Genomic DNA, 25,732 nt, shown 5'->3' with positions numbered 1-25,732 from the left:
CCTTGGGGCATGTGGTTCTGCTGGGGCTCAAGTCCTCTGTGGTCGGTCCCCCTGTCGATCATACGCCACGGTAGTCCTCGCCTCGAGAGACGCCACGATGGCGACCGAATTGCTGTATCTGGACCACCCTAGAAATTGAGTTTACATGGACTCTCGCCACTGTTGTTTTTCCGAGCCAACCCCAGAAAAAAAATTTCCTTCTGCACGCATCTTGGCTCGACTTCGTCTCCGCTGGAGATCTCGAAATCGATGCCGTTAACCCCTGCCGTCAAGCGTTGTTCCTGTCCGATCTTGCGAGGAAGAGGGAGGGTCTGGGTCCAGTCCGAAGATTGGACCAGAGGCTGACAGGTGTATTGAGAGAAAAAGCCACAGTGGCTCCCGGAGATTTCCGGGTCCAATGAGATGTCGTTGCCCCCTATGCAGCTGGTACGGCGTCCGTGGGGAAAGTGTTATTGTACAACTCTCGACATGAGGGAGGGTAGCGGTCGGTCGGTCGGTCCAGAAGTGAAGGGGGGAGAAAAAAGTTCTGAACAGATATAGAACAGAATGTTTTGGACGTAACGATGCGTTTTCTTCCCCCCCTTCCATCCTCACCTACATATTTTCACGACCCGACCTGTTGACATTGGCAGCTAGACTGCGACAGACGACTGTGCAGCTAGACTGCTGGTTGTGACACTGACTACCTTCGCTGCTGGACTGCGCTGCGTTGTCAGAAAAAATATTCCCTTTTCCGGTTAAAAATACATATATTAAAAATAACAAACCCGCTGTGACCTCGATGCGACGACTCTTCCATTCTGGCACTGCTTCATCTCGACATTCCGACCTCGACGAGCTACATCCACGCAGCAGCAGGTCAAGACTGGCAGGAATCAAGAGCAGGATCTCTAGAGCTAATCCACCTGTCATCGGTCAACGAGAATCGTCCCTCTATACCTATCACAACAGTACCGAAGCCACCTTCACACCGACCAATAATGTCTCAGACCTAGACACTGCGTATGCTACAGCCACCTTGCGTCATGTCACACAGAGTACACCTTACAGACCGTTTGGATACTACTCGTCGATAGATTTGGGTCAGAGGATAAACAATCACTCTGTGTTTGATCTACACCGGAGACCGCCTCTGGACAACTACGAGGACGACGAGGACGAAGATCATCCATTTGACGCAGAAACTTTCGACTTTCCACTCCCGCCCGTGCCATCGGCGTTTGCGACAAGGTCGTTGGACATACTCCCGTTGCAGGTCGAGCAGGGTCGAAGGGTTCAGTATTTTTCGCCGCCGACCTATACTGCACCGCAGCCAAGCAAGGCGGGGCGAGGGAGGTTTTTCACCAGGGTGAGTAGTTCGGAATTGTGGGAGGGCATTCGTTGGAGGACACTTGTGCCTAGGGTGATTCGATGTGACATTGCGTCGCTCGTTTCCGCGGACCATCCATCAACGTTGCGGGGTGATTCGACATTACGTCGCTCGCTTCCATCGCACACCATCCATCATGACATTTCACTTTCTCGCCGCCCACGTCAACAAAAATCACTGACACATCTTGCAGCTCCGTTTACCACACTTTCTATCGCGCCGATCAAAGATGACCGACGCTCCGCCCATCCCTCCCCGGTCCGAAGCGAGACGAGGGCACCTACAGCCGCCATTCGAACCGAGACCGATGCATCATTTGCCCGTGGACATGCCTGCGTTTGAGGACACGCCATCATTGTCCTCGGGTAGTTCCTCGGATCACGAGAGTCCCGTCAACACTCCGTGGTCACCTGAGCCTTCGAGGAAACCATCTCGCGAGTCGTTCCTTTGGGGTCATAAGAAGAATAAGAAGAGTCAGGATCTGGGCAAGGATCCGTATAGGGTCAGGGATGGGGCGGAGAAGATACCACCGACCAGTGGGGTGTACACTCGTGGGTTTAGGATAAGGAGACGAGGCTGACAGACGTAGCGACCTCGTTTCCCGGTGCCAGATCCGTGTCAATGTTGTCAGAGGACAGCAGTGAGCAGAGGTCGCCATCGAGTACTGGCGAGCCATCGCGGTTCGCCTTTGTCCGCGGCAAGACATTTGAGCAGTTGAAGCGGGTCGCCGGGGTGACGTGGGCATCGTCGACGACGACATCGTTGGCACCGGCCACGTCATCATCACCAGCATCGGCCAGGGACAGTTATATCTCGTCACATTCCGGTTGGAGTGCGTCCTCCAGACAGTCGTCGTTTGGACCTGTTACACCGACATCAGCGACCAGACCGTTTGCATCGGTGGCGTATCCATCGCCGATGGGCGGGGGATTGGGTCTGGGATATGATCATCATGCCGGGGTATTGCCGGAACATTTCAGCAAGTCGGAAGGTAACACTGGGTCGATCCTGTTTGACGACTCGGGTGAGATCATCGGGGTCATCTCCCCACAGTCGACACCGATGGTGAAGGGACGGAGGAAGCCGGTACCGAGGGAGGTGGGTGAGGGGGTGGGTGAGGGGGTGGGTGAGGGGGTGGGTGAGGGGGTGGGTGAGGTTCATGTGATCCATGCGATGTAGGCGAAGAGTATAATGTATTGTCTTGCGGTGTTGAAAGGGCGGGCGGGGTAGAGGGGTGTGTCGTGAAAGCTGTGATAGGGGGCATCGGCCGGCAGGGCTGCAGGGCTGGCAGGGCTAGCGGGACATAGTGGCAGCCCGTAGGCACTACACCCACTCTTTTGCCACGTGGGACTCGCCGCCATTGGCTCCAGTTGACTGACACTGCGACTCTGCAGTCCTGTGTGATCAGCCGTTTCTCAGAGCGTACTGGCGACCGAGTGGCCAGGAGCCCGCCACAGTAAAAATCGGATAACATGGGTCATTCCAGTTTTATGTACGGTACATCATGACGCTCGGTATGCGCGGGACCATTGACAATATCATCGTCACGGCAAACTCTGCACAGAGGACACTGTCGACCGACATAGAGTCACGTCAGAATCACCACAAGCGTCAAGCAGCGATGCGATGCCTTGTGCCACGCTTTTTCGCATCCGGATGTATCATTATGGTCTAACCACTTTCTTTGGCACTTTACTTTTATTACGTAACTTGAGTTGACCAAAAGTTGCCACGTGGTGTCTGCTAAATCCTGGTATCATGGTCTATCCACTTTCGTTGGCACTTTTTGTTTTTTACGTAAGTTTAAACGTCGAAAAATCCACCACGTGGCAAGACCACTCGTACTGGTGATACACCTGTAACTCGAGAATGACCTCTAGAAGGGCTGATAGATCATGCAGAGCAAATAAGAGAATGAGTACGTATGCAGAGACCTGCCAGAGGTGCTTAAACCGCTTGATGAGTGATAACACGTCACTGGTTGCGACGCCTCATTTCGCCGGGTATACTATGGTCTATCCACTTTCGTTGGCACTTTCACTTTTTTACGTAATTTTAAACGTACGAAAAACGCAGACCAGAGGCTACATCCTCCAATGTCACTAGTCGATGCAGAGACGCCACTGGCCAGGGAAACCTTCACCGAGATGACAAGACGGTCGAACCGCGAGCATCTAGTGACCTCTGCAATGCAGACACGCCACCAATGCATGCACACGCATCCCGGAGATGGGGTTGCCAGAAAACATGATCTATCCACTTTCCACTGGAACCTTCATTATGGTCTATCCACTTTCCCTGGCACTTTTCTGTTTTTACGTAATTTTGAACGTCGAAAAATCACCACGTGCCACATCAATAAGAGGCCATGCCGTGGCACGAGTCTAAGGAGCCGAGCCGTTTGTCCATTTGCCTATTGCCGTTGTCTTACAGCCACTATCGCCGCAATGCCCTGATGCTAACGTTTTTCCAGCACGGAGATGGTCCCATATTCAATCGGCATGAAGTCGTACCTTCTCCATTATGTCCTTCCGCAAAGGACCAAAGAGCTCTCAGACAAGCTCAGACCCCGAGCATCGAATAACTAACATCAGTGCAATGATTCGTATCAGCTGGATCTCCCGCCCAATGGCTACATCGGCAGCCAAGGACTTCGTAGAATGCTAGGACTGCATGCTTGATCTACCGGTACACTGTGCCCGATGACTCCAAGACGCCCGACGTGTTGACTAAACTTAGCAGGGTGTCGATGCGACTAAAGCAATTTGCCCAATATGGTGGCTGGTGTAGACGCCTGATCTCCCAGACCCGAGAACGAACTTCTGGCTATCCTTCGTGTATATCGCCAGTCCAAGTCAGGTCTCCGTGTGCAGAGAAAGTGGGTGTTCTGAAACGTGTTTTCAAGAGTTACGAGATCATAGGGGAGTGCCACAGGAAGTGGATAGACCATATTTCACGGTTTTCAGGGTGTGGCGGAAATATGGCAGTCTGTTGCGAGGTTGCAGTCACAAGATTGCCGCGGCCCGCTCGAAAACATGTGCTCTGCTCGAGTAAGGATCGCGTGAGCGGGCCAGGGTTCGGAGCGTGTGGACTTATTTGCGCTCCCACGACCTGATAGTATAGCCCATGTCATCCGTTTTCAGGTTGGCGGATGCAATATGGCAAGTCAGCGTATGACTTGAGTCTGCTGCCTCTCAAGCCAACAGCACGAAAGAGTCGAGTGTCGCAAATCTATGCGATGTAGGTTGGAATGAGCCCGTAGGTGATGCATCTCGAAGGGCAAGGACCAGCGATTTGGGCAACTAAACGTCGGTTCACACAAGATTTTTGGGCGTTCATCAATTACGTAAAAAAAGAAAAGTGCCATAGAGAGTGGATAGACCGTGTCGGTCTTCTTGAGTGTGGCGGTTCAGTCGCCAGGGGGAGGGGGGGCAAGGTCTTGAACCGATGAGGGTTTGAGCTATGGAACAGGGTGGGTGGAGGTGAGGACTGACTGAGTTCTTGGACATCGAGGCATGGTGACAACAGTCTCAGGAGAGGTTATCGTTCAGAGCTCCCGAGTGGATACCACAATTTGAGTGGCTCTGAGTCGCCTCGCCGAAGTGCACACCGCAGCTTCGAGGCAGGTAATTGATGCAGCCCAGTGGATGGCCCAGTGTACTGCTCACTCGCATTTCGGCTGGGATCTGACGCGGACGCAGTGTGATGGGGTCGTACGACGTGACGATATACGTTACATCTAAAGCCCGTTCAGAAGGCCACGTGGCAATTTTTGCCGTTGCTTAATTACGTAAAAACAGTAAAGTGCCATGGAAAGTGGATAGACCATGTTATCCGATTTAGATGTGGCAACCGGCACTCGCCGATTTCGCAACGTTGAAGACAAGTAAAGTGGATAGACCATATCATCCGAGTTCTTTGGGTGGCGACCATATCCCAGTTCGGATCGATGAGTGGCGTGTCTGCATTGAAGAAGACAATCACATTGCCAAAGTCGGATAGACCATGTCATCCGAGTGTTTCGGGCGACCTCATTTTCGGTATGATGCGAGGCTGGATGAAGCATGCAAGCGAGTGGAGTATCTGCATGAAGAGAACACTAGTTGCTCGCGTGACATTGGAGGATTTAGCAACACGTCTCAACAGTTACCCACTCCACAGTGGAAGCAGAATACATCGCTGCGTCGCAGCTAGGGAGGCAGGTGATGTGCTGCGCACTAGATGTGATGACTTAAGATTGACTCCCAGATCGCCACGTGGCAATTTTTCGTTGTCTAAAATTACGTAATGAAATTGAAAGTGCCAATGAAAGTGGATAGACCATGTTATATTCTGACTGTGGCGGGTGTTACCATGTGGCAAGTTTTGGACGTTTAAAATTACGTAAAAAATCAAAAGTGCCAACGAAAGTGGATAGACCATACCGCAGCTTGGGTGGCGATTGATGTATCGAGTGACATTATAAAAGAACTTGTTTGGATGATCACACCAGTCATAGATGCTATCGACATCTTTCATTGCGCACGTCGTCGCTTGCACAGAGATGATGCGGTGGACTCAGACCACGTGGCGATTTTTGGCCATCTCAACCTACGTAAAAAGGGTACAACGCCAATGAAACTGGATAGACCATATGGTCCGGTTTCGATGCAGCACAAGGGAAAGTACGCCACGGAGAGTGACCATATCGCTCAGTGTGGCGAGATGAGTGGCAGAGTGCTCATAGTCTCGCTACGCCGCAAAACATTTCCACGTCAAATGCATGAGTCGCGAGGAGGACATGACAGTATGAGGTCTTATGCAGAGGCAAAGACATCGTCAGGAGAGAGTGGCTGCTGACCAGGACATCGTCATGAGAGAGTAGCTGCCGACCACGGTTACGCTGCGGGTGGGACGGCCCGTCAGAGCGCAAGGTGTGTCACCAGCACGGAAGCAGCCCGTCTGATCGTGCTCAGTTGCAACGTCTCGGAAGCCACGTTCGGCGACAGAGAGTGTGGGGTATGCCACGGTCAAGCCAGGGTGAGGTCACCACGCCACTTGAGGCCCGTTAGTCTTGCGTGGAGAATGCGATGAATGTCTTGGCGAAAGTGTGAGGTTCACATACACCTGGGACGACGGGTCATGCTTTACGGTCATCCTCAGGTCCGCCCAGTGGCAAGGGGCTCGGGTGACGTGGCAGCAGAAGGTAAGGTTAACGTTTGTAGCATGGGAGACTGGCGTCCATTTTCATCCACGTGGCGATTTTTGGACGTTTGAACTTACGTAAAAAAGTGAAAGTGCCAACGAAAGTGGATAGACCATAATCTCATTTTCGCAGACACCACGTGGTGATTTTTCCTCAGTCCAAGTTACGTAAAAACAGAAAGTGCCAACGAAAGTGGATAGACCATAATCTCATTCTGGCAGACACCACGTGTCACCCCGAGTTCCGAGCGTCCTGCTTTGGCGACTCAACTCTCGTAAAGAAGTACAGTGACACAACGGCCCTTGATGGTGACTGTTCTATGTATGTCGATGACAGTACACGGGCCCCTGGACCACGATCCACAGAGTAACACGTCCACTCAGTGTCGACCACGTAGTGAGGTTCCTGTAGATACCCGTAGTCCACTCCGCGGCACTGCCCACGCCTCGAGCATGTTCTGCAGCTCGCATGCATACTCTACATCGCGCTAAAGGCTTACGCTCATGCTTCGCCGAGTTATCATCCCGCTGCACCACACTACGCATTCTCATGCTGCACCGTCTATGCTGCACCGTTTGACCACCCACCTACGTCCCCCGACGCGTCCGATATTTCACCTTCATACCCCACCTGCCCGATGAGACCACGCAAAAGCTCTTCGACCTACACCATATCCTCAGGCTCCGAATCCGACCCATACGCCCCATCGCCTTCTCCTCCGCCTGCAAAGCGTTCCAAAGTCACGCGAAAAACGGCCAATGCCCCGGCTTGCGTTGCCTCGAGCCGTCCCCACGGGCCCGAGTACCACAGCACCTCCGATGTGATCACCTCCCAAGACGCCCTACTCGACTGGTTCGAGCAGGTCAGGTGAGCCGCCTTCCCTCACCACGCTCACCCTCCCCCTCCAGGGACAAACGCCGCATGCCATGGAGAAAACCGTACGACCCGGATCTCTCCCCTGAGGCCAAAGGCCAGAGAGCGTACGAGGTAGGTGAACACACTGTCCACCCACTGACAAGCCAGATATGGGGTAGGCTCACCACGACCTAACCCAAGCTCACCCCTCAAAAGTCAGCGAAGTGATGCTCCAGCAGACCCAAGTCTCAACTGTGCGTCCACCCTCTTTCCCCCCCCCCCCCCCCCCGCTGACCCCCAGGTCATCGCCTACTGGAACCGGTGGATCGCCAAGTGGCCGACCATTGCAGATCTCGCCAAGGCAGACCTCGAGGTGAGCCACCCGCGCATATGACTTTTGCTGACCCCTGCCACAGGAGGTCAACGCAATGTGGCGTGAGTCCTCCCACCCTCGTAGCCCCCTCTGACGCCAGGTGGACTCGGATACTACCGACGTGCCCGATCCCTCCTTGAAGGCGCCAAAACGATCATGAGCAACCCAAAATACAAAGGTGAGCCTCGACCCAAATATCCTGACCCCCAGGCCGCCTCCCTTCAGACCCCATCGAGCTGGAAAAGGGGATCCCCGGCGTGGGCAAGTACACTGCGGGTGAGACTCCCCCTCATCACCACCACTGACCTCAGGGGCGATATGCTCCACGGCGTACGGCACTCGCACCCCACTGGTAAGCCTTCCCCGCCTCCTCTTGACCTCACCCCCAGGTCGACGGCAACGTTCACCGCCTCCTCACCCGCCTTCTCGCCATTCACGCGTCACAGACCGGCCCCGCCACCATCAAACAACTGTGGAAATCCGCTGCAGAGATGGTCGACGCCCTTCCCGATCGACCCGGTGTCGCTGGAGACTGGAATCAGGCAAGGGGTCAGATCAAAGACTTTGTTCGCTGACAACACGTCAGGCGCTCATGGAGCTCGGTAGTCAAGTGTGCAAACCCACGGCGCCAGATTGCGGCAGCTGCCCCCTGCGATCATCGTGCAAGGCCTATGCCGAAGTGAAAAGGCCTCCTCCACAACCCACCCTCGCCTGTACCCTGTGTGAACCCATCCCGACCACCATCCCGTCCGTCTGCATCTTCCCCATGCGCAAGGAGAAAAAGACATCTCGAGAGGAGCACGAGGTCGTCTGCATCCTCGAATGGCGTTCAGACACTGACCGGCGGTGGCTCTTCACCAAGAGACCAGACAAAGGTGATTCCCCGACGCTCGCAACTCGCTAACGCCTGCCCTCAGGCCTCCTCGCCGGACTCTACGAGCCCCCAACCACACCCATCCCTCCCGACTCCACCTCCACCGATCGTGAACGGCTCGCACTCGAGTCCCTCTCTACATACGTCCAACTGACCCAATCGCCAACCCCACGCTACATCGCATCCGTCCCACACATCTTCTCCCACATCAACATGACCTACCACGTCGTTCACGTCCTCGTCGAGCCTCCCCCAGGCACGACCCTGCCACCCACCACAGGCATCTGGTACGATGCAGACACTGTCGAATCTGCCAACGTCGGTACCGGGGTGAAAAAGGTCTGGGCCGCCGTCTACGGTTCCTGGGGCAGGTTCGAGGCCAAGACAGCCCCTAAAACCATCCGCAAGGTCATGATGCCATTGATGCCTCGAAAATAATGCATGCCACACTGTTCTTGTTTTTGTTTTTTTTCCCGTTCACTCATGCACCATGCTCAAGGGAGGCCTGCCACGGTTCTACGTGCCCCTCCTGGAGAAGAGCCAGCCGAGAGACCTCCAATCGACCCCTCTCTCCTGCCGTTCCATCACCTCCAGAGCCCTCTCCGCGACCCTCCTCTTGGCCCTAGGCGTCATCCTCGGGTCCACCTTTTCAGTCTTCTCCTCCTACCAACCTCCCCCGCTGGCCGTTGCACTACCTCCCATCCCCACAAACACCGACCTCCCCGTCCCATCCCTACCACTCCCACGCGAACCTATCCCCAACATCGTCCACTATGTCTACGGGCTGGACCCAGACTCAACCCGGGAGGACTTTCCATACTATGCCTACCTCGCCATGCGCTCTGCCCTGGTTACGCTGAAGCCAGAAAAGGTGAGTCACGTCCGGTGTGCCCTCGGGTCTCATACGCCCAGGTCCTCTTCCACTGTCTCTACGAACCCAGAGGCTACTGGTGGTCCCGCGTCGTCAACTGGGAGGGCTGGGTCGACGACGAGGGACAGCGCAAAGGTCTCGTGGAAATCCACAGGGCGAGAGATGTCACCACGATAGGGAGTCACAAGAACCCAGTGACAAAGGTGAGAGCTATACACACACTGCCCCTGCTGAACCCCCCACAGTTCGCCCACAAGGCCGACATCATCCGTCTCGAAGTGTGAGCCCCTAACCCCCCCGCCCACCCCTAACCTCTCAGCCTCCTTCAACACGGCGGAATCTACCTCGACATTGACACGTTCATCCTCCGTTCCTTCTCCAAACACTCTCTCCTCGCTTACGACACCGTCATGGCCATGGAAGCCGCACAATGGGACCTCGGTGACTCGATGGACCCCAAGGGGCTGTGCAACGGCATCATCGTCGCGAGAAAAGGAGCCACCTTTCTCGAACGCTGGCTGGAAACTTATGAGACGTTTAACGGGCACAAGTGGGCTGATCACTCGGTCGTGAGTTGATTGTCACGCCGCACGTACCCCCTAACACCCCCCCAGCACATGCCCTGGGTTCTCGCCAAACTGTACCCCGAAACCATCACCGTGCTATCCAACAGGGCGTTCTTTTGGCCGTTGTGGATCAGCAGTCACATCAGCCTCGTGTACAAATCGACCGACTACGATTTTGAAGCCTCTGGCCAGCTAGCGTGAGTCCCAAACTTGCCCCCCAAAACCCCCTCCCTGACCTCCCCCCAAAGCTATCACGCCTGGGAATCCAAAGCCAAATCCCATCTCCGCGCTCTGAACCCGAGCACTATCCAATCCATCACGACCTCGTTCACCATCATGGCCCGCAAATACAGGGAGCACAACGAGGAGAGGAACTGGAAAGCACAGTTGTAGCACCAAATACCTTTTTATCATGTGTCTCTATTTTTGACCCCCAATTTATCCGGGAATCTTTCTGTTGATCGTTTTTTGTTGAATACTTTGATCATCCACTCAACACCATCCTGATGCGGCTCAACACCACACTGACACCCCTGTGCCTCCATGCAACCCGAAGCTGGACCCTCTCGTCCCCAGAGGACATCGCCGCATAGAATGAGTGGGCCGCCTGGAAGACCACGATGGGATAGAGGGAGACATGATGTGAGTCCCCCCCTTCTCTCCCCCGCTCATTCTCCAGCCCCGGGACCGGCCACGACCACCATTCGCTCCTCCAATAGGGCCCCGAGCGCCCCGATCCCAGACCCCGTCTCCCCCTCGCGGGCGGTATCACGACCCAGACTTTCATCGACCCCGACGGGATCGATACTTTGATGTCCGAGACAGACTCAGCCTCGACATGCCGTGGAATGGGATGGATTACGGGCCGAGCGAGTGAGTCTTGCCTGTAGATCAAACCCCTGATCCCCAGTGCGCCACGATCCCTCTCCCCGACCAAGTTGTCCCCTTCTCGCCATGGTACCGACCCCCCACGGATCAACTTTCTCGGTCGCAACTTTGCCAGAGCGTTGGAGAGGGACAAGTCGGCTCAGGCCCAGATCCATTCCGGTCCCGTCGTCATCTCACGATCCTCTGCCGTCCCTCGCGCACCTCGGATGATGAGGCAGTCCTCCTCCCCGAGCACATCCACCAGACCTCGCGAGTCCATCTCTTCGCCCTCTTCGACCCCTCATCGAACAGTCCCCCTGCCACCAGCCGATGATGATTCTGACGATCTCGAAGAAGGCGAGTTGGTCTCCCCGTCCAAGGCACTGCGTCGACCCCCACGTAGATCACCTACTCCCGAGATCACACACATCTCCAGTCCGACGACTTCTTTCTTGGAGCAGTTGACAATGACGCAAGACGAGCTCTGGAGGAGGGCAGTGGTCGAGGGAGTGGAGGAGCCAGAGGAGCCTGTGGAGGAGAAATCGGTTCAGTCGGACACTCGAGACACGCTCGACGTCGAGCGACCCGAGACACCGAGTGTTCCGCCGCCTCCGCTGACTCCAGGACCCGAGACGGAGCGCGAGCTGGAGGAGCGTGAGGATGTGGTGGCGGAGCTGGCTCCGGGACCTGCGCCGTCGACTGGACCGTCACCATCCATCAAGCCGCAAAGCGACTCGATCCAGCAACCACAGGCGCCGTCGCCTGCGCCGTCACCACCTATCGAGCCGCAGAACGACCCGATCCAGCAACCCCATGCGCCGTCGCCTGCGCCGTCACCACCCATCGAGCCGCAAGGCGACTCGATCCAGCAACCACATACGCCGTCGCCTGCGCCGTCACCACTCATCGAGCCGCAAGGCGACTCGATTCAGCAACCTCATGCGCCGTCGCCCGCGCCGTCGCCAACCAACGCCCTCGCCCCGCGAGCGACCATCGCCGAACGACGATCCGTACAACTCCCCCATGCCATCAACAAACCCCCATTCAGCAGACACGATCCACGCGTCGACACCCACGCCAGCGCAGAATCCATCGAGCTTGACCCTGGCCCCGAACCTCAAGTCTCGGAAGACATCAGACGGCTAAAGGTGATCGCTGCGATCAGACTCGCGCAACAACAACAACCCCTCCCCGCTCTCGATATCGACCCAGTTCTCAACGCCAACGCCCTCGTCGCGCCAGTCGCCAACACCCGCGTCTCCTCACACCCTTACGCCCCAATAAACCCCGCCGTGTCCCCTCTCGTCACTCGCCAAGTCGGCAGGGAAAAGATACACCAGGCCGACAAGGTCGCCCGTCTGAAAGCCGAATACCTCAGGATCGACAAGCAATGGAAAGAGCACTGCCGTGCCCTCGACGCCAGTATGGAGCTACGAGGTCCACCCCCTGCCGACCTCTACGCCACACCGAACGCCTTGCCCATCCTCACCCCCGCTGCAGGTCCCGCTCCGACCACACCCGGCGACGAAGTTTTTGGCTCGCGTGCGAACCGCCGGCGAGGTGCTGGAGACTCGGTAGCGACAGAGGCAGAATTCCAAGAAATCCTCCTCAGTCTCCAAGACACTGCCGCGAGAGATCCGACATATCGCGCCAGCAAGACGACCGCTGTCGTACCCGACATGATCTTGGACGATGAAAAGCGGCTCCTGTATGACGACGAAAACGATCTTGTCACCGATCCCGTCGCTTTCTACGACTTTAATGGCGACGCCGAGCCCGAATGGACCGCCGAGGAACGTGCCACCTTTCTCCGACGCTACCTCGCCTATCCAAAGCAGTTTGGAAAGATTGCCGATGGTCTGCCCAACAAGGAGGCCGCGGAGTGCGTCCACTATTACTATCGCACCAAAAAGTCTGTCGACTACAAAGGCATGCTCGCCTCACGACGTGGCGACAAGAAGAAACGTGTCGTACCGATCAAAAAGGGCGGCAAGAGTTCTGCTCTTCTCGCAGATATGGAGAGGAAAAAACCGACAGTCGACAAGACCCACCCGGGACCCAAATCGCACATCACCCCGGCTAAAAGTCGCGATCTGCTCACCGCCCGACAGCGCGTGCTCAAGGAGACTCCCGGTGGCTCCTCCTCCAAGGAGGGCGATCTGGTCGACTCTAGCGCTGCTCCCTCTCGTGCCGGTAGCGAAGGCCCATCGACCAAGTCAAAGATGCGCATGACGGTCAAGACCGCCACTGCCGCTACCACCAAGCGGCCACGCACCAGCACGGCGACCGAAACCCTTCCTACCGAACCAGCAACCCCCTCCGACCTCTTACCCCCCGTCAAGCGTCCCGGCAAGCGGCGCAAGGTCGATGCGGACCCCAATGCTCCCGACGACAAACCACCCTCTCGACGAAACGCCACAAACTCGTATTGGTCCGTCGAGGAGAAGCGGCGGTTCAAGGAGCTCTACAAGCGACATCAGGGAGATACCCGAGCCATTGCAGCAGAGCTCGACGGCAAGTCGGAGCGCCAGGTCAGCAACTATTACGACGCGCACAAGGATCAAATTGATGGCCCGGGGGAGACTGTGGAGGAAGAAGAGGTGAGTTCACGTTCATTGCAAACCTGACAACCTCCAGGTCAAGCCCCCACCATTCACGTGGAGCGGCGTCAATCCTCCCGGACCTCAACTCGGCACATTTCCCATCGTTGCCATCGTCCCCATCCCCCGTCCCGGTGGCATGCCACTGTCCGCCATGCTGAACAATGACGCCGCAGAAGAGTCCTCCCGGTATGGGCGCTTTGACACTGACAATGCTTCTGACGCCACGGTATCCGAGCGCGACGGGGAAAACGCAATGACACGACCTTCACCTAGATCCATCATCCCCTCTCTCGCGACGCCTCACGCTGCGCCGCCGCCGCCTTCCGAGGAAAGACGGAGGTCCAGCTTTGGAGCAGTGTACGAGCGTCCCGACCACCACACCACACTATATTCACCTCGACCGTGGCTACCCTCGCATCGACAACCGATCGATCCGGCATACCCAGCACCGCCTCCGCGACCCTCCACCGTCGCCCCGGCCAACCCCTACCATGCATCCCGAAACTCGCCATGGCACCCTCCATCTCTTGACAGGCATCTCGAATACCCGCGTCCCCAGCATCTTGTTGATCGGTCGCCGGATTCGCCACAGCAGTGGCAATATGGACCCGGCTCTAGGACATTGTATGAGGATAAAAAATAATAATAATAATAATGCATCATTTTTCTTGTGCGGGCCGAGGATTCGACGTTTGACTCACTCGCCATGGGCCTCAGAGCCATTCTTTGGCTGGCCTATGAGCTCGTCTCGGGCGTTGACAACTCTCCTGCTCACTTCACATGCTCCTCCTTCGTTCCGCCAGATCTATCCCCAAAGATCGATGCCAGCTATCTAGCCTTCGCCATTGAGCAATCCTCCGCGGTGCACTATGCAGTGGGTGAGTCCCCCACGCCCTGCCCATCTCACACCCCCACACCCAGAGCGAGACGGCGTGACGCCCAATGACTACTCGATCAACCTCTTCCGAGCCATCACAAATACGACCGGAGGCGACCTCCACATCCGCCTTGGAGGCACGTCAAAGTGAGTCTCAACCCCAGTACTCTTTGCTCATGCCCGCCGCCCAGTGACTATGCACACTACTCTCCCGGTCAGCTGGTTCCCGCTTTGCCCATCGCGGAGCAGAACCAGAGCCAAGTGGTCACGGTCGCCAATCTCTCACTCGGACCATCGTACTGGACGACCATGGCAAAGATCCCAGACGCCAAGTACGTCATCCAGATCCCACTCGTCCAGACCAACGATTCGGAAGCCGTGGCATGGGCAGAGTCGAGCTATGCGGTCCTGTCTGATCGCATACAATCCATCGAGATTGGAAACGAACCGAACAGCTACCCCAACGGACACGATGGACCGGGCTTTCTACCGCCCATGAACTCGACCTAGTGAGATACGCCTAGCACGAGACCCGCTGACCTCGAAGCTATGCCCAAGTCTTTGCCGACCGTGTCGATCTCATCACCAAGTCACTAAATCTCGACGGCAAGATCTTCCAAGCGATGGATCTTGGCGAGCCGCCCACGGAATGGCTCAACGCACCAGACTCGTTTGCCGCGGGAATCGATCGAGCGGGGATGATCAATCAAGCTGCATTTCACCTCTACCAGACGACCTCTGGGTCAGCAGACACCCTCCATTCCGGACTGATGAATCACACCGCCATCACCAGCCTTCTCGACCGATACGTCCCTTCCATCCAGCACATTAACAAAGACCAGCACCTCCCCTTCATGTTCAGCGAAGTGGGCAACTCTCTCAACGTGACACAAAATTATGCCTACCAAGCTGTCCTCGGCTCGGCCCTGTGGCAGATGGACTGGGAGCTCGCGGCGGCCGTCAGAGGCGTACACAGGGTATACTATCAGCAGATCATGCACGCGGGCTACAACCTCTGGCTACCTCTCGACTCGTCCGGTCGAGAGGCACAGACGTATTCCAATTTCTATGGACGCATGGCGATCGGCGATTTCCTCGGCGCCACAGGTGGTCAGACGAGGATAGCACCTGTACACGTAGCATCGAGCGCTGAGCTCGCTCACATCAGCGCGTACGGTGCGTGGGTCGAGAACGAGCTGGTCAGACTAGCCATCGTCAACTTTGATTACTGGGACTCGAGGGGCTCTCCCTACAACCCTCAACACCCAGACTCGCTCTGTACTACCTGCCCAAAGTCCCACAAACACCGTCCCGTGTTCACCATCGTTCTCGACGGACTCCCGTCCCAGTCGACGATCCTCGTCAAGCACTTGACTGCCGACTCGGGAGCTCATGCAGATGGGTCCGAGGTGACCTTTGGTGGTATGCAGTGGCCCGCGGCGACAAGGGGTCTACCAGTGCAGGTGAAAAGGGATGACAAAGAGGTCAGGGTGCACAAGGGCCGCGCAGAGATCAGGGTGCATGCCAGCAGTGCCGTGGTAGTACACCTGGGTCTGTAGCGATATAGGCATGAATAACTAGTACCATCTGAAATCGCTTCAAGCTCGGAGAAATCTTCCAGCACAACACTGCAGCATCGTGTGGGTCTCTTTGCGGATTGGCATGCATGCCGAGCTTTGGTGGGACTCGACCCAGATATACTTGCCTTGAGCCTTGAGGACCACAGGTGCTTTGAGCTCGACGCTCTGAGCCCAGTTGCAACTGCCGGGACAGCGCTCTTGCTGCTGTGATCAGAGCCATCCTGAGGAATAGCTCACGTACGACAGTCTCTGCTAGAGGTCAGAGGTGGGTCAAGATTTGTTGTCGAACAAGAAAGAAGGGGTATGACAACGATGAAGCAAAAAGAAGACAACGATGAAGCAAAAAGGACGTTATAGGACATACCAGGGATCGAACCTGGGTTTCGAGAATTGATTAAAATCAGAATCTCATGTACTAACCATTATACGATATGTCCAACGTTTAATGCACGAAGTATAGGAGGTTTCGCGGCTAATCTATATACACGTACGTGTGTGCTTTTGATGGAAAGGATGGGGATGCCATCGCGTACATCAACTCTTGTTCCTTGACGTCCAAGTCCCCCTTTATGGACTCAGGGAGAGAGCAATTTTTTGGAGGCCAAGTTTCGTTAGACATCAGGCGTGATTCTGGCAATATACTTGGCTACTCCGCCTATCTCCTATGGGGATCAAATCATCGTGTCCTCCAACTTAAGCGAGAAGTTTTGCTCACAGACCTGGTCAGGTACGCTCTCTTGGCGACGTTCCTACGCGGACACATTGCGGCCCTGTGTGGCTACCGTCACTCTAACATGAGCGGTGATCTGCGCTCTTCGAGCTTGCGTCGATGATTCAGCCCCTCGATACTCTCATCCATCGCAGGCCAGCACAGTGAAGTGCCGCTTTCTTCTTGACTTGGCACCGAGATCTTTTGCGCATGACGAGGGGCTCATTGCAAGATTGAAGCTACGGATCATAACGTTCCTGTATAGCCTTATTCGATGTTGTAGGGCGGACGTCGGACCCACAGAAGGATACACTTCCACTTCATGTACCGATGGAGAAATCACGCACGCCTCCGATCGCAAAGTCGACGTTGCTTTGCCCCTCGCTTCGGGTCAGTCAGATGACAGATGTGAGGAAAGATGGGGTGACCCGGGCGCTCGCACACACACCAAATCCGTTCGATACTCTGGCCAACGTTGTCCCTCTGCCTTCCTACTGTCGCTCCGCCACATGGGGCCCATTGTGGCCCTGAGCACCTCCAGGGAACTTGATGAATTGATCATGATGCCCTGCCAGCTCGACTGAGAGCATCAGAATTGGGCCCGGCACTCACGGACATTGGCATATATATCGTTAATAGCCACACGGGTTTCAGTCCCCTTGGATGTGCCTGAGAGATTGACGTTTTGCCGATAATAATCCCCTCGTTCTGGTTTATCGATTTCACCGCTTCTCACATCGGTTCGACGAATCATGCCCGAGTCATCTAAAGAGATGCCCTCCAAGGGCAAAGGTAAAGGCAAGATTGCCGTGGATATGGACGATGTCCTGTGGTGAGTGCGACCTCTCTCGATTCACCACTGGTGAGCTCACACCTTCCCAGCCAGACGAACGGCACGATCGTGGAGAGTGAGCTTTGGAACCTGAATTCAAGCTTCCCGACCCAGTACTGATGAGAACCTTCTCAGTGCACAACGAGATATGGAAGACTGAGCCTCCACTGGAGCTGGCAGATTTCAAGAATTGTGAGCGTCTTTCCCCCCGCTTCAATCAATACTTATCATCCGAGATCTATATTGGCAGAACCGAGGTTGGAGCAGTCCAACAGAGACCGTGAAGATGGTGGTGAGCTACCTCGAGAGTGACTCTCAAGCTCACGCATCTAGGCCCGACTGTTCGATGAGGGTCTATGCCACCGAGCTCAACCGATCCCAGGGGTCAAAGAGGGCCTCTTGAGGCTCAAACAGATGGGTTACAGGTATGTCCCCACCCCCCTCAGTCAGCCCCCCGCCAATGCCTTCATCAGCTTGATCATCGTCACAGCTCGAGGTGAACGAGAACGAAAGTGGACAGAGGATTGGATAGCAACACACCTGCCGGACATCTTTGACGAGATTCATTTCACCGGCGCATTCGCACACGTTTACACGACAGCACAGGAAAAGGAAGGTCACGTAGCCAAAAAGGCCGTCATGTCGCATCACAAGCGATCCAAAGCTGATGTGAGTTCTAAACTTTTAGACACGTCCTGACTCTTTCAGGTAGTTCACGAGACAGAGGCCCTGTTTCTCATTGACGACTCTGCTGAGAACGCCTTGGACGCCTCTCGCTCGAAGACCCCCTGTCAGGTTCTCCTCTTTGGCGATTGGCCTTGGAACAGGATTATACGAGACCCAGACGATCGTTTACCCGAAGATGTCATCCTCTACGTCGATGCCAAAGACAAGGGTCTACTGGATCGCGTCGAGTCCAGACGGCAAGAGCTCATCGAGCGGAACTGGATACCTCACGGCGTCGAACGAGTCAGTAATTGGGAACAAGTCATCGAATGGGTGGAGGATTGGGAAAAAGATGGATGTCCTCCTCTGCCTAGACAGCGTGCTTCTCTCTAAACGTCCCTCACACATATGTTGCATGCACGGGCGAACAGTACATATTATATATGTCTAAGGGGGGAGGGGGCAAAACAAACGGCATTGCAATGATAGCAAGGTCTGATGGGAATGCAGTCTCTTTCGGAGCCTGCGAAAAAATTATGCACATGCGAAAAAATGGGAGTGTGCGTTGGGTCGAGACAATGACACAGGACAGAGGGGCGGTCTATTCTGTAAATGGTGAAGGTCACCATGCAAAAAGCGAAGGGGTGTGGTGAGTGGGGACAGACGACTGGCGAATGACGAAATTCTGGACGATCTCGTCCGGTGTATGGGTTATCTTTGAAACGGGGTATATAGCGCATGACGAGCTCTCTAGGTCGAGGCTCGAAGTGGTCGTCGAGGGAAATAGCCGTGAGCCGAGTCCATGGAGAATTCTTCGGCTTCCCTCATCTGCTGCTCGTGTGGAGTGAGACGCATAGGCGGATCCTGTCGATGCACGTCGGCGAGAGGAGGACGAACGACAGTCACGCCCGGCTCGAGCTCCATCGAGGGTCGATGATGAACTTTTAAGCCGTCGGGAGGCGTCCAATGAGCTTGTTGAGGGACATTGTTTTCGTGATAGGTGTAGTTGGCAGGCGTACCAAGGGGTGCTCGGTGATAAAATACTGAAGACTGTTTGACCGGCGCTTGGCGGAATGGTGGAGTTGCCAGGCCATAATCAAAGCTCGACGATCGGTCGTGAGACCCTGCTTCCTGCTCTCGTCGGCGTCCAAGAGGCTCAGGACTTTGTGATCCAGACAACGAGCGTCTGAGCTCAGACATTGAAGGGAGCCATCGAGTCGCTCCGTCGTAATCAAGAGCCCACTCATCTTCTTCCTCCTCATCCTCGTCAATCCTCTCATCGTCGACCAGGGCAGACACGTTGCGGTGCTGCTCCTTGTCAAAATCGACCTCGTGTCTGTCGTACGAATACGATCGAGCAAACGCTCCCCACTCGCGGGCAAGCACATGGTCAGCGGTCATGTCGAGGGACGATCGTCGCGACGTGTCCAAGATAGCCAGGGTCGAAGCTCTCGGGTCGTTCAACTCGGCCTCTCGAGCCTGCGAGACCATATCGTCGAGCGTAGTGTAGACAATAGTGTCGCGGGCCGCTTCGTCATAGACAAAGGCCGAATAGAGATTGTTGACGTGATCAACCCAGGCCGACAGGGGAATATAGAGTGCCCAGTGAAAGTCTCTGAGCGCAGCCACCTCGAGTTGATAGATTTGGGTGACTGAGATTCCCGTCACTTCTGTCCACGACTTGTTCAAGAACGAGTTGTCGTCGAGCCATTTGCCGGCCAGTAAAAGTCCAAGCATGGCAACACGTTTCTCGACAGCTTCAACCTCGGTAGTGGAGGCGGCACGAAGAAGAGAACGCAGCTCGGAGCCCTTGGCCCCGTCGCTCTCGTGAAGACCAAGACCACCGAGAAACCACACTGCCGCAACGACGGACGTGTCATCGACAGACATTCGTACGAGAACGTCCTTGACAAAATGGACGAGCGAGGTGCTTCTGGTCGGCGTATTGCTCCAGAGAATGTTCCACGGATCATGAGGGGCAGATGCGGGCGATCGAGATCGAGGACGTCGAGCTGGCTGGACAGGCGTCGCCGTCATGCCCATTCTGCCCCATGGCTTGGAGTAGTCGGGGGCAGTACGTCCAACCCGCTCCCACGCAGCCAGTTCTCTACCTCGAAGACCCCAAATCTCTTCCGAAGAACCTCCAACACCAGGACGGAAACAGCCGGGCTTGACCATGAACGAGACGACTTGGTCGACGTACCATTCAGCTAGGGCCTGGAGGACGTCATCCCTGCTGGGCGGCTCCGTCAAGGGCTCCACAAAAGAGGCGGGGTATCGAAAGGTGTCGTGTGGAGTCGGCACACATTCATTAAGCAGCACATGTCGTGGTTCCATGACAGGCGCTCTCCAACCACCTGGTCCTGATTGATACTCGCCGTGAAAGGGCAACATGCCGTACCTGTCATACATCACAGGTGCTTGGAATGAGGGGTGCAGCGCGGGCATGGGCGAGCCTTGCCAAGTATCTCCTCGGCCGATGATTGGCTGGGAACCAAATTGTCGATGCTGTGGTGCATAATGAGGAGGACGAACGTTTAGCGGGTTTGCAAACCGCTGCTGTGCGTCACTTACCCTGTTGTAATGGACATGCTGAGCAGCTTCGTCCAATTGAACAAGGTTTCCCCACATGTCGACCTCAACAGTAGGTGGCATGTTGCCACGCTTGAGAGGATGCACCGACGAATACGTCGGGACTGGCTCAATGAAGGGCATGGTGAGGAGTGGTGTGGCTTCCCGAAGAACTCGGGAGCCGTCTCCGACGCTTAGTCAAGCGAAGGAGTGAGGACGCTCGCTGTATTCGACTGAATGACGAAGGAAGCGAAGCGAGGGATCCGTAAAAGTCCAAGTCAGGTCTTGCGATTATATAGACCTTTTGAATTGTGCGAAAGACGAAAAAATTCGCTAGAGATTTTTTTGGTGTGACCAGATGAATGGGATTCAAGGCGAGGAGCAGGTGACCAATCAAGGTTGCAGCCGCGTGACTGCGCTCTACTCGCAATGCTGCCCGTCAAATGGTTCTGGAGGGGCGTGAAAGACGTCGGGAAAGATTGCGTGAGACTCTGACTATATGAGCCGTGCGAGGAGTAAGCGGAGATCGTCGGAAGGCGAAAGGAGGTGAAAGGAGGCGAGCAAAGCGATCGACGCAGAGATGACAGCGAGGAGTTTGAAGTCCAAGGGTCCACAACGACGATATGCAGATCACGCCCCAGAGTGGCAATTGGACCGAGGTGATTGCAGTGGCAAGGCGCGTTTGGACGATGACGAGTTGAATTGATGGGGAGGATGGACAGTGCGGCGGGGTAAAAAGAGAATGAGAGAGACTTCGTCAGCGACTTTCCCTTGTATGATGATGACGACTCGAGACGTGGATGACGAACAGAGTCCTCGCCTAGTCCACCGACGGCCGCTCAAGATGACTCACCAAAAGGCGATGACAGCTCGAGCGCGCGAAAATTTGGTCTCAAAGAACCAAATCGTCTACTCGTTGATTGTCCATTCAACGACAAGAGCACCCGAATGTATCTCCAGACCACTGTGAGAGGTCTGTCGAGTCCAACGTCGTCTATTCCAGCCGAGTCGAATGATCGAAAACGCTAATCGATCTCGTTCTCAACTCTGACCAAGGCTCGAAATCGACACGCCAAAAGGGAAAAACGTGTCAGGAGCCTGGCTTTTGGGGGGGGGATGGATGGGGGGATGTCCCGTACCAGCGATGTGTGTGCAGGGGAGACGGAGTAGACAGGTGGTGGATCTGGTCAGAGTCGATAGAGAGAGTTCTCCCTTCCCCAATCTAGATTGAGAAAACAAGAAACCTTTTGACCTCTATGACCACTGATTGTCCAAAAGAGAATGTCAAAGAAGAAAAGGTCTGCTGTCTGTCTCAATAACATCATTTGTGGCACTCTCTGCTGCACACGGAAAATTTTCCCAAAAAGCTGGCTTGGGCTGAGTGGCGAACGGGATTATCATTGGATGTGGCACTCACTCACTTTGGGTCGATTGCGGAGACTCCACGGGCGAGCGCATCATGACACACTACACCTACTACTTCACGATGGCGAACCCACTGGATCCAGGATCACTGCTCGACCTCCTCACTGCCCTCCTACCCTCTACTACATCGTCGCGGTTGTCAAAACCCACAGATGCCCTCGCAGCTCTCATTCATGCCATACATACCGCTCTTGACTTTCGGCTAGTGCGGCGACCCGATGATGAAGCGTCGGCCGCCAGAAGCACGTCGGACGCGACAGGACCAGTCGAGGAGAAGGATATTGACGATACAGCCTCGGAGACTACTACAGCAGTGGACCAAGAAGATGAGGAGGAGGCCCGTTTCTCTGCCGAGAACCAGCTCCCATCCGGCTGGAGTGACCGAGGAGAAGACTCGTACTCGTTTGAATACAAGCACGATCAGAGCTCCATGACATTCAGGATCCGAGTGGGCAGGATGGGAGGCAGAATACAGATCGATGCGATGGCAGAGGTAGGCTGTGTCCAGCTGTTCCGTAACTGACAGAATCAGGACGGCGCCCCGCACACCATTTCCCTTCTTCTCACTGATATCTTGAATCCTTCCGCCTTTCCCATTCCTGGTTCCGCGACAGCTGGGACGTCGTCCACCTCCCAGTCGCCCGATGGTCCAGCAAAACGACTCGGATTTCAGTCACTGGCCAGGTACGTAGCTCGAGCGAGGGTCGCGCTCACACGCAGCGTCTCGGGCTTTGTCGAGCAATACAAGAAGGACATTATCGCGAAGCTGTTACCGGGGTTGAGAAAGGAGGGATACGTGGAGACGTGAGTGGTTGTCATGCCCTGAAAGCCTGACGCTACTCAGATCTTCCGGGTCTGGACCCCGGAATCCTCCTCCCTCTGCTCCATCCCATGTACCCTCTCCCGCTCGTCCAGACCCACTCATGGACCCTATCCACCCCAGTCGTTCATCAGGAGCTGTACCGTCCGCCTCCGTCGGACATCGAGACCTGGACCCATTCGCCTCGATGCAGCCTCCCGGCTCCTTCAACCCTTACGCTGGCGGCGACGGCGGAGGCATGTACATGGGTCCGAATCATCCTTTATTGTCCGGAAGACGTGACCCGACGTCACCCCTCGGACAAGGTGGTGGACCCGAAGGGTTCCATCCTCCTGGAGCCCGATGGGATCCAGTGGGACCGACCGGACCTGGAGGCTCGGGATCCAGATTCCCAGGACCTGGAGGTAATCCTCTAGGTGGGAGGGGACTGGGTGATGACGGATGGGGAGATGAGCTGCCTCCACCAGGTGAATTCGGGCCAGACATGGGTCGTTTAGGCGGGAGAGGAGGCAGAGGCGGACTTGGTGGACCCGGAATGCCAGGTATGGGGCCAGGGTTCGGAGGTGGATTTGGAGGAGGTCGTGGTGGTGGTGGTGGTGGAGGAGGGGGCTTCGGTGGTGGAGGATTCGGAGGCGGCGGAGGCATGTACATGTGATCCCGTCACTTTCATATTGTTGTACATACATTGCAGCCTTATCACTACGGTAGACCCGATCGCCATGTATCTCCCACTGTATTCTCGCCCCAGGCGTACGCACTCGAATCATGGACCGTCGTTCGCCTCATATCTCTGCGGAACTTGCCCTCGAACGTCCCACCTGTGACTCGATGCCTAGAGTTGTGAGCTTGGCCTCACGCCCGGCTGCTACACTTACATGACACATGTATTGTCCCACATCACGAGATCGCCAGGATCACGCCAATCCACAGACAAGATGTATTTATGCTGACTAGCGTGGTTGAGCAGTCTCTGTATCTCCGCTTGGCCTTGCTCCAAAGGGAGGTCCTGGACTTTGTACGCATGATTCGCAATGTACAGGTTCTGGAAAAGCTCAGCACGACATCCAAAAAAAGGCCGCCTCACGGTTCTCCCTGAGGGCTCATGAAACTGGACGAGCTTGTGTTTGCCAAAAGGATAGGACTCGGGCAGGAACTGTGACGTGAGCCTTTATCGCTTTCCCCCATTCACCTTTGGGTCGTCAAGAAACTCTACACCCGGATTGGCTTTCCGCCTCGAATGATGCTGCGAATGCCAAAGGATCCAATCTTGGATTCTTCGCTTGGTCGCTTCGTCCAGATCATCATAAGCTGTTCGGGTGTCTGCAAACTGGTCAGATTAGCAGGAGTTTTAAAACATCTGGGGCTGGGCGTACCTCTGTATTTCCACCGTGTCCCATGGGTGGAAGCTCGTGTGCCAACAAGAGGCTCTACAATGGCGAGTTCAGCTGGTCCTAGGATCTACTCACGTATCCTGCCCGGCGAGGATTGAACGCGCTATCGACATGGAAGAGACCGTTGCCTTTACCGAGTATCGCTCGTTGACTATCCGGTTGCATAATGTTCCCCTCTCCATCGACGTTACTGACGTCGAACAGTCTACTGCATCAGTCCGGCAAAAGCGCAACTACTCACTCATCATATTTGAGACGATTGATCCGTCCGAGCCTGGTATACGGCGTCACATCATCCAGTTCGCCAAACAGACGCGACATTGCGACGTGTCTATCGTCATCTAGACCGGTCTGGCGGCAGACAAGGACACCATACTGCCACGAGTCAGCCTGCCAGAAAGACGATGAGCGTATACCTTGGCCAACCCCTCCTTGAGCTGGTCGACAAGATGCTGGTCAGGTCGAGAAAAGTCGGCACTGGTCACTTCAGCTCCGAACGTCGGATGAAGTGGGCTGAACTGAATGGCGTACATGGTGACAGTCGTTGCAAAGGTATCAATTCGAGCGCCTTAACGAGGCCGCGTCCACCTCATGTGCTGCTGAGCGAGTTGCCTATCGGTCCTGGCGGGCCGGGAGCATCCATCAGGTCAGATTCGAGAAGAGAAGAAGGACAGATTTGCCACTCTCACGCTATGCGATTGCCAAAATGGTCCCATACATACAACGGAGAGTGCCGAGTTCACAGTCCAAGTCGGTGGCAAGTATGTCAGAGTAGAAGTCAGGGACGCCGACGACGATATGCTGGGAATGAGCAACCCCATCTGGATCTTTTCCTAGGTGCATCTGATCACTGCATGCGGAGGTACCCGTCGGTTTCTGGGCTTGAGGCGACTGCACCAAAAGGTTCACGGACTCGAGCGACCCTGAGAGGCTCCTTGATAGAATGCCATCTGGATAGGAATGCCCAGATCCCACGCTTTCTCAGTGTCTCTGCCCATTCACACGACCACAAGGCGATTCGATCCGCTTGGATGGAATGACAGCGATCAAATCTCTCCTCATCCGGGATGCGACCTCCGACGTCGGGATAGCTATGATAGTTCGCGAATCTCGATCCGCACCAAAATACGTCATGAAACCCCCAAGGGCATAAACAATTTCACTTGGACCGATGTCGGGCCGATAACCCTCCGGTGAAAATCACCCCCAGGCAGATGTTGCAGATACACTTGACTAACCCCAGCCTAAACACGCAACTTCACACCAGATCTACAATCGAGATCCCATCCCGGACGACT

At 55.4% G+C, this 25,732-nt stretch overlaps 9 protein-coding genes and 1 non-coding gene across 10 annotated transcripts; 7 read left to right on the top strand and 3 right to left on the bottom strand.

Annotated features, from left to right (window-relative positions):
• Positions 1–685: 685 nt before the first annotated feature.
• BD324DRAFT_473195 (hypothetical protein) lies at positions 686–2,129 on the top strand. Its single transcript, XM_022012883.1, has 3 exons — positions 686–1,348; positions 1,563–1,912; positions 1,959–2,129. The coding sequence occupies exons 1-3, from the start codon at positions 782–784 to the stop codon at positions 2,011–2,013; spliced, it is 972 nt and encodes a 323-aa protein (XP_021870915.1). The 5' UTR covers positions 686–781; the 3' UTR covers positions 2,014–2,129.
• A 4,907-nt stretch (positions 2,130–7,036) lies between these two features.
• BD324DRAFT_627388 (DNA glycosylase) lies at positions 7,037–9,112 on the top strand. The gene is made up of 12 exons (XM_022015994.1): positions 7,037–7,421; positions 7,463–7,541; positions 7,578–7,584; positions 7,626–7,663; positions 7,711–7,782; positions 7,826–7,844; positions 7,883–7,960; positions 7,993–8,058; positions 8,094–8,134; positions 8,172–8,324; positions 8,369–8,657; positions 8,700–9,112. Exons 1-12 carry the CDS (start codon positions 7,192–7,194, stop codon positions 9,092–9,094), a joined length of 1,467 nt encoding a protein of 488 aa, XP_021870914.1. The 5' UTR covers positions 7,037–7,191; the 3' UTR covers positions 9,095–9,112.
• A 34-nt stretch (positions 9,113–9,146) lies between these two features.
• BD324DRAFT_579948 (hypothetical protein) lies at positions 9,147–10,486 on the top strand (the record flags this gene model as incomplete). The annotated part of the gene is made up of 6 exons (XM_022013418.1): positions 9,147–9,527; positions 9,569–9,730; positions 9,773–9,807; positions 9,847–10,096; positions 10,142–10,290; positions 10,342–10,486. 6 exons carry the CDS (start codon positions 9,147–9,149, stop codon positions 10,484–10,486), a joined length of 1,122 nt encoding a protein of 373 aa, XP_021870913.1.
• Positions 10,487–10,931: 445 nt separating this feature from the next.
• On the top strand, positions 10,932–14,206 carry BD324DRAFT_651324 (hypothetical protein; the record flags this gene model as incomplete). Its single annotated transcript, XM_022018315.1, has 3 exons — positions 10,932–10,966; positions 11,004–13,560; positions 13,598–14,206. The coding sequence occupies 3 exons, from the start codon at positions 10,932–10,934 to the stop codon at positions 14,204–14,206; spliced, it is 3,201 nt and encodes a 1,066-aa protein (XP_021870912.1).
• Positions 14,207–14,248: 42 nt separating this feature from the next.
• BD324DRAFT_627381 (hypothetical protein) lies at positions 14,249–16,393 on the top strand. The gene is made up of 4 exons (XM_022015993.1): positions 14,249–14,441; positions 14,485–14,587; positions 14,632–14,949; positions 14,988–16,393. The coding sequence occupies exons 1-4, from the start codon at positions 14,270–14,272 to the stop codon at positions 15,997–15,999; spliced, it is 1,605 nt and encodes a 534-aa protein (XP_021870911.1). The 5' UTR covers positions 14,249–14,269; the 3' UTR covers positions 16,000–16,393.
• BD324DRAFT_t15 lies at positions 16,376–16,457 on the bottom strand. The gene has a single exon. It is a non-coding gene; the product is annotated as a tRNA-Gln (tRNA).
• A 1,024-nt stretch (positions 16,458–17,481) lies between these two features.
• Positions 17,482–18,620, top strand: BD324DRAFT_608851 (HAD-like domain-containing protein; the record flags this gene model as incomplete). The annotated part of the gene is made up of 7 exons (XM_022014125.1): positions 17,482–17,561; positions 17,612–17,637; positions 17,697–17,753; positions 17,798–17,853; positions 17,895–17,986; positions 18,035–18,230; positions 18,270–18,620. The coding sequence occupies 7 exons, from the start codon at positions 17,482–17,484 to the stop codon at positions 18,618–18,620; spliced, it is 858 nt and encodes a 285-aa protein (XP_021870910.1).
• Positions 18,621–18,977: 357 nt separating this feature from the next.
• On the bottom strand, positions 18,978–20,942 carry BD324DRAFT_651321 (hypothetical protein; the record flags this gene model as incomplete). The annotated part of the gene is made up of 2 exons (XM_022018314.1): positions 18,978–20,735; positions 20,802–20,942. The coding sequence occupies 2 exons, from the start codon at positions 20,940–20,942 to the stop codon at positions 18,978–18,980; spliced, it is 1,899 nt and encodes a 632-aa protein (XP_021870909.1).
• A 1,315-nt stretch (positions 20,943–22,257) lies between these two features.
• Positions 22,258–23,698, top strand: BD324DRAFT_651320 (PI31 proteasome regulator N-terminal-domain-containing protein; the record flags this gene model as incomplete). Its single annotated transcript, XM_022018313.1, has 4 exons — positions 22,258–22,716; positions 22,756–22,907; positions 22,944–23,027; positions 23,068–23,698. The coding sequence occupies 4 exons, from the start codon at positions 22,258–22,260 to the stop codon at positions 23,696–23,698; spliced, it is 1,326 nt and encodes a 441-aa protein (XP_021870908.1).
• On the bottom strand, positions 23,607–25,146 carry BD324DRAFT_627373 (putative 2,4-dichlorophenoxyacetate alpha-ketoglutarate dioxygenase). The gene is made up of 8 exons (XM_022015992.1): positions 24,851–25,146; positions 24,676–24,809; positions 24,510–24,639; positions 24,417–24,470; positions 24,233–24,370; positions 24,128–24,196; positions 23,919–24,085; positions 23,607–23,875 (listed from the first exon to the last, which is right to left on the bottom strand). Exons 1-8 carry the CDS (start codon positions 24,965–24,967, stop codon positions 23,743–23,745), a joined length of 942 nt encoding a protein of 313 aa, XP_021870907.1. The 5' UTR covers positions 24,968–25,146; the 3' UTR covers positions 23,607–23,742.
• Positions 25,147–25,732: the final 586 nt, after the last annotated feature.

The sequence above is a fragment of the Kockovaella imperatae genome (genome assembly GCF_002102565.1).
Source record: "Kockovaella imperatae strain NRRL Y-17943 chromosome Unknown BD324scaffold_7, whole genome shotgun sequence".
NCBI classification, from domain to species: domain Eukaryota; kingdom Fungi; phylum Basidiomycota; class Tremellomycetes; order Tremellales; family Cuniculitremaceae; genus Kockovaella; species Kockovaella imperatae.
This window is presented reverse-complemented; position numbering and strand designations above follow the sequence as displayed.

What these genes read in the sequence shown, in the direction of transcription:
- BD324DRAFT_473195 (XM_022012883.1), top strand. Translation starts at nt 782, where the DNA reads ATGCGACGACTCTTCCATTCTGGCACTGCTTCATCTCGACATTCCGAC. An exon ending in GAGGGAGGTTTTTCACCAGG is followed by an intron (nt 1,349 to 1,562) that starts GTGAGTAGTTCG and finishes CACATCTTGCAG; the next exon opens with CTCCGTTTACCACACTTTCT. An exon ending in ATACCACCGACCAGTGGGGT is followed by an intron (nt 1,913 to 1,958) that starts GTACACTCGTGG and finishes TGACAGACGTAG; the next exon opens with CGACCTCGTTTCCCGGTGCC.
- BD324DRAFT_627388 (XM_022015994.1), top strand. Translation starts at nt 7,192, where the DNA reads ATGAGACCACGCAAAAGCTCTTCGACCTACACCATATCCTCAGGCTCC. An exon ending in AGCAGACCCAAGTCTCAACT is followed by an intron (nt 7,664 to 7,710) that starts GTGCGTCCACCC and finishes GCTGACCCCCAG; the next exon opens with GTCATCGCCTACTGGAACCG. An exon ending in ACGGCACTCGCACCCCACTG is followed by an intron (nt 8,135 to 8,171) that starts GTAAGCCTTCCC and finishes CCTCACCCCCAG; the next exon opens with GTCGACGGCAACGTTCACCG.
- BD324DRAFT_627381 (XM_022015993.1), top strand. Translation starts at nt 14,270, where the DNA reads ATGGGCCTCAGAGCCATTCTTTGGCTGGCCTATGAGCTCGTCTCGGGC. An exon ending in CGCCTTGGAGGCACGTCAAA is followed by an intron (nt 14,588 to 14,631) that starts GTGAGTCTCAAC and finishes CCCGCCGCCCAG; the next exon opens with TGACTATGCACACTACTCTC. An exon ending in CCGCCCATGAACTCGACCTA is followed by an intron (nt 14,950 to 14,987) that starts GTGAGATACGCC and finishes CTGACCTCGAAG; the next exon opens with CTATGCCCAAGTCTTTGCCG.
- BD324DRAFT_627373 (XM_022015992.1), bottom strand. Translation starts at nt 24,967, where the DNA reads ATGTACGCCATTCAGTTCAGCCCACTTCATCCGACGTTCGGAGCTGAA. An exon ending in TCAAGGAGGGGTTGGCCAAG is followed by an intron (nt 24,810 to 24,850) that starts GTATACGCTCAT and finishes GACTCGTGGCAG; the next exon opens with TATGGTGTCCTTGTCTGCCG. An exon ending in ATGAGCCCTCAGGGAGAACC is followed by an intron (nt 24,086 to 24,127) that starts GTGAGGCGGCCT and finishes GAGCTTTTCCAG; the next exon opens with AACCTGTACATTGCGAATCA.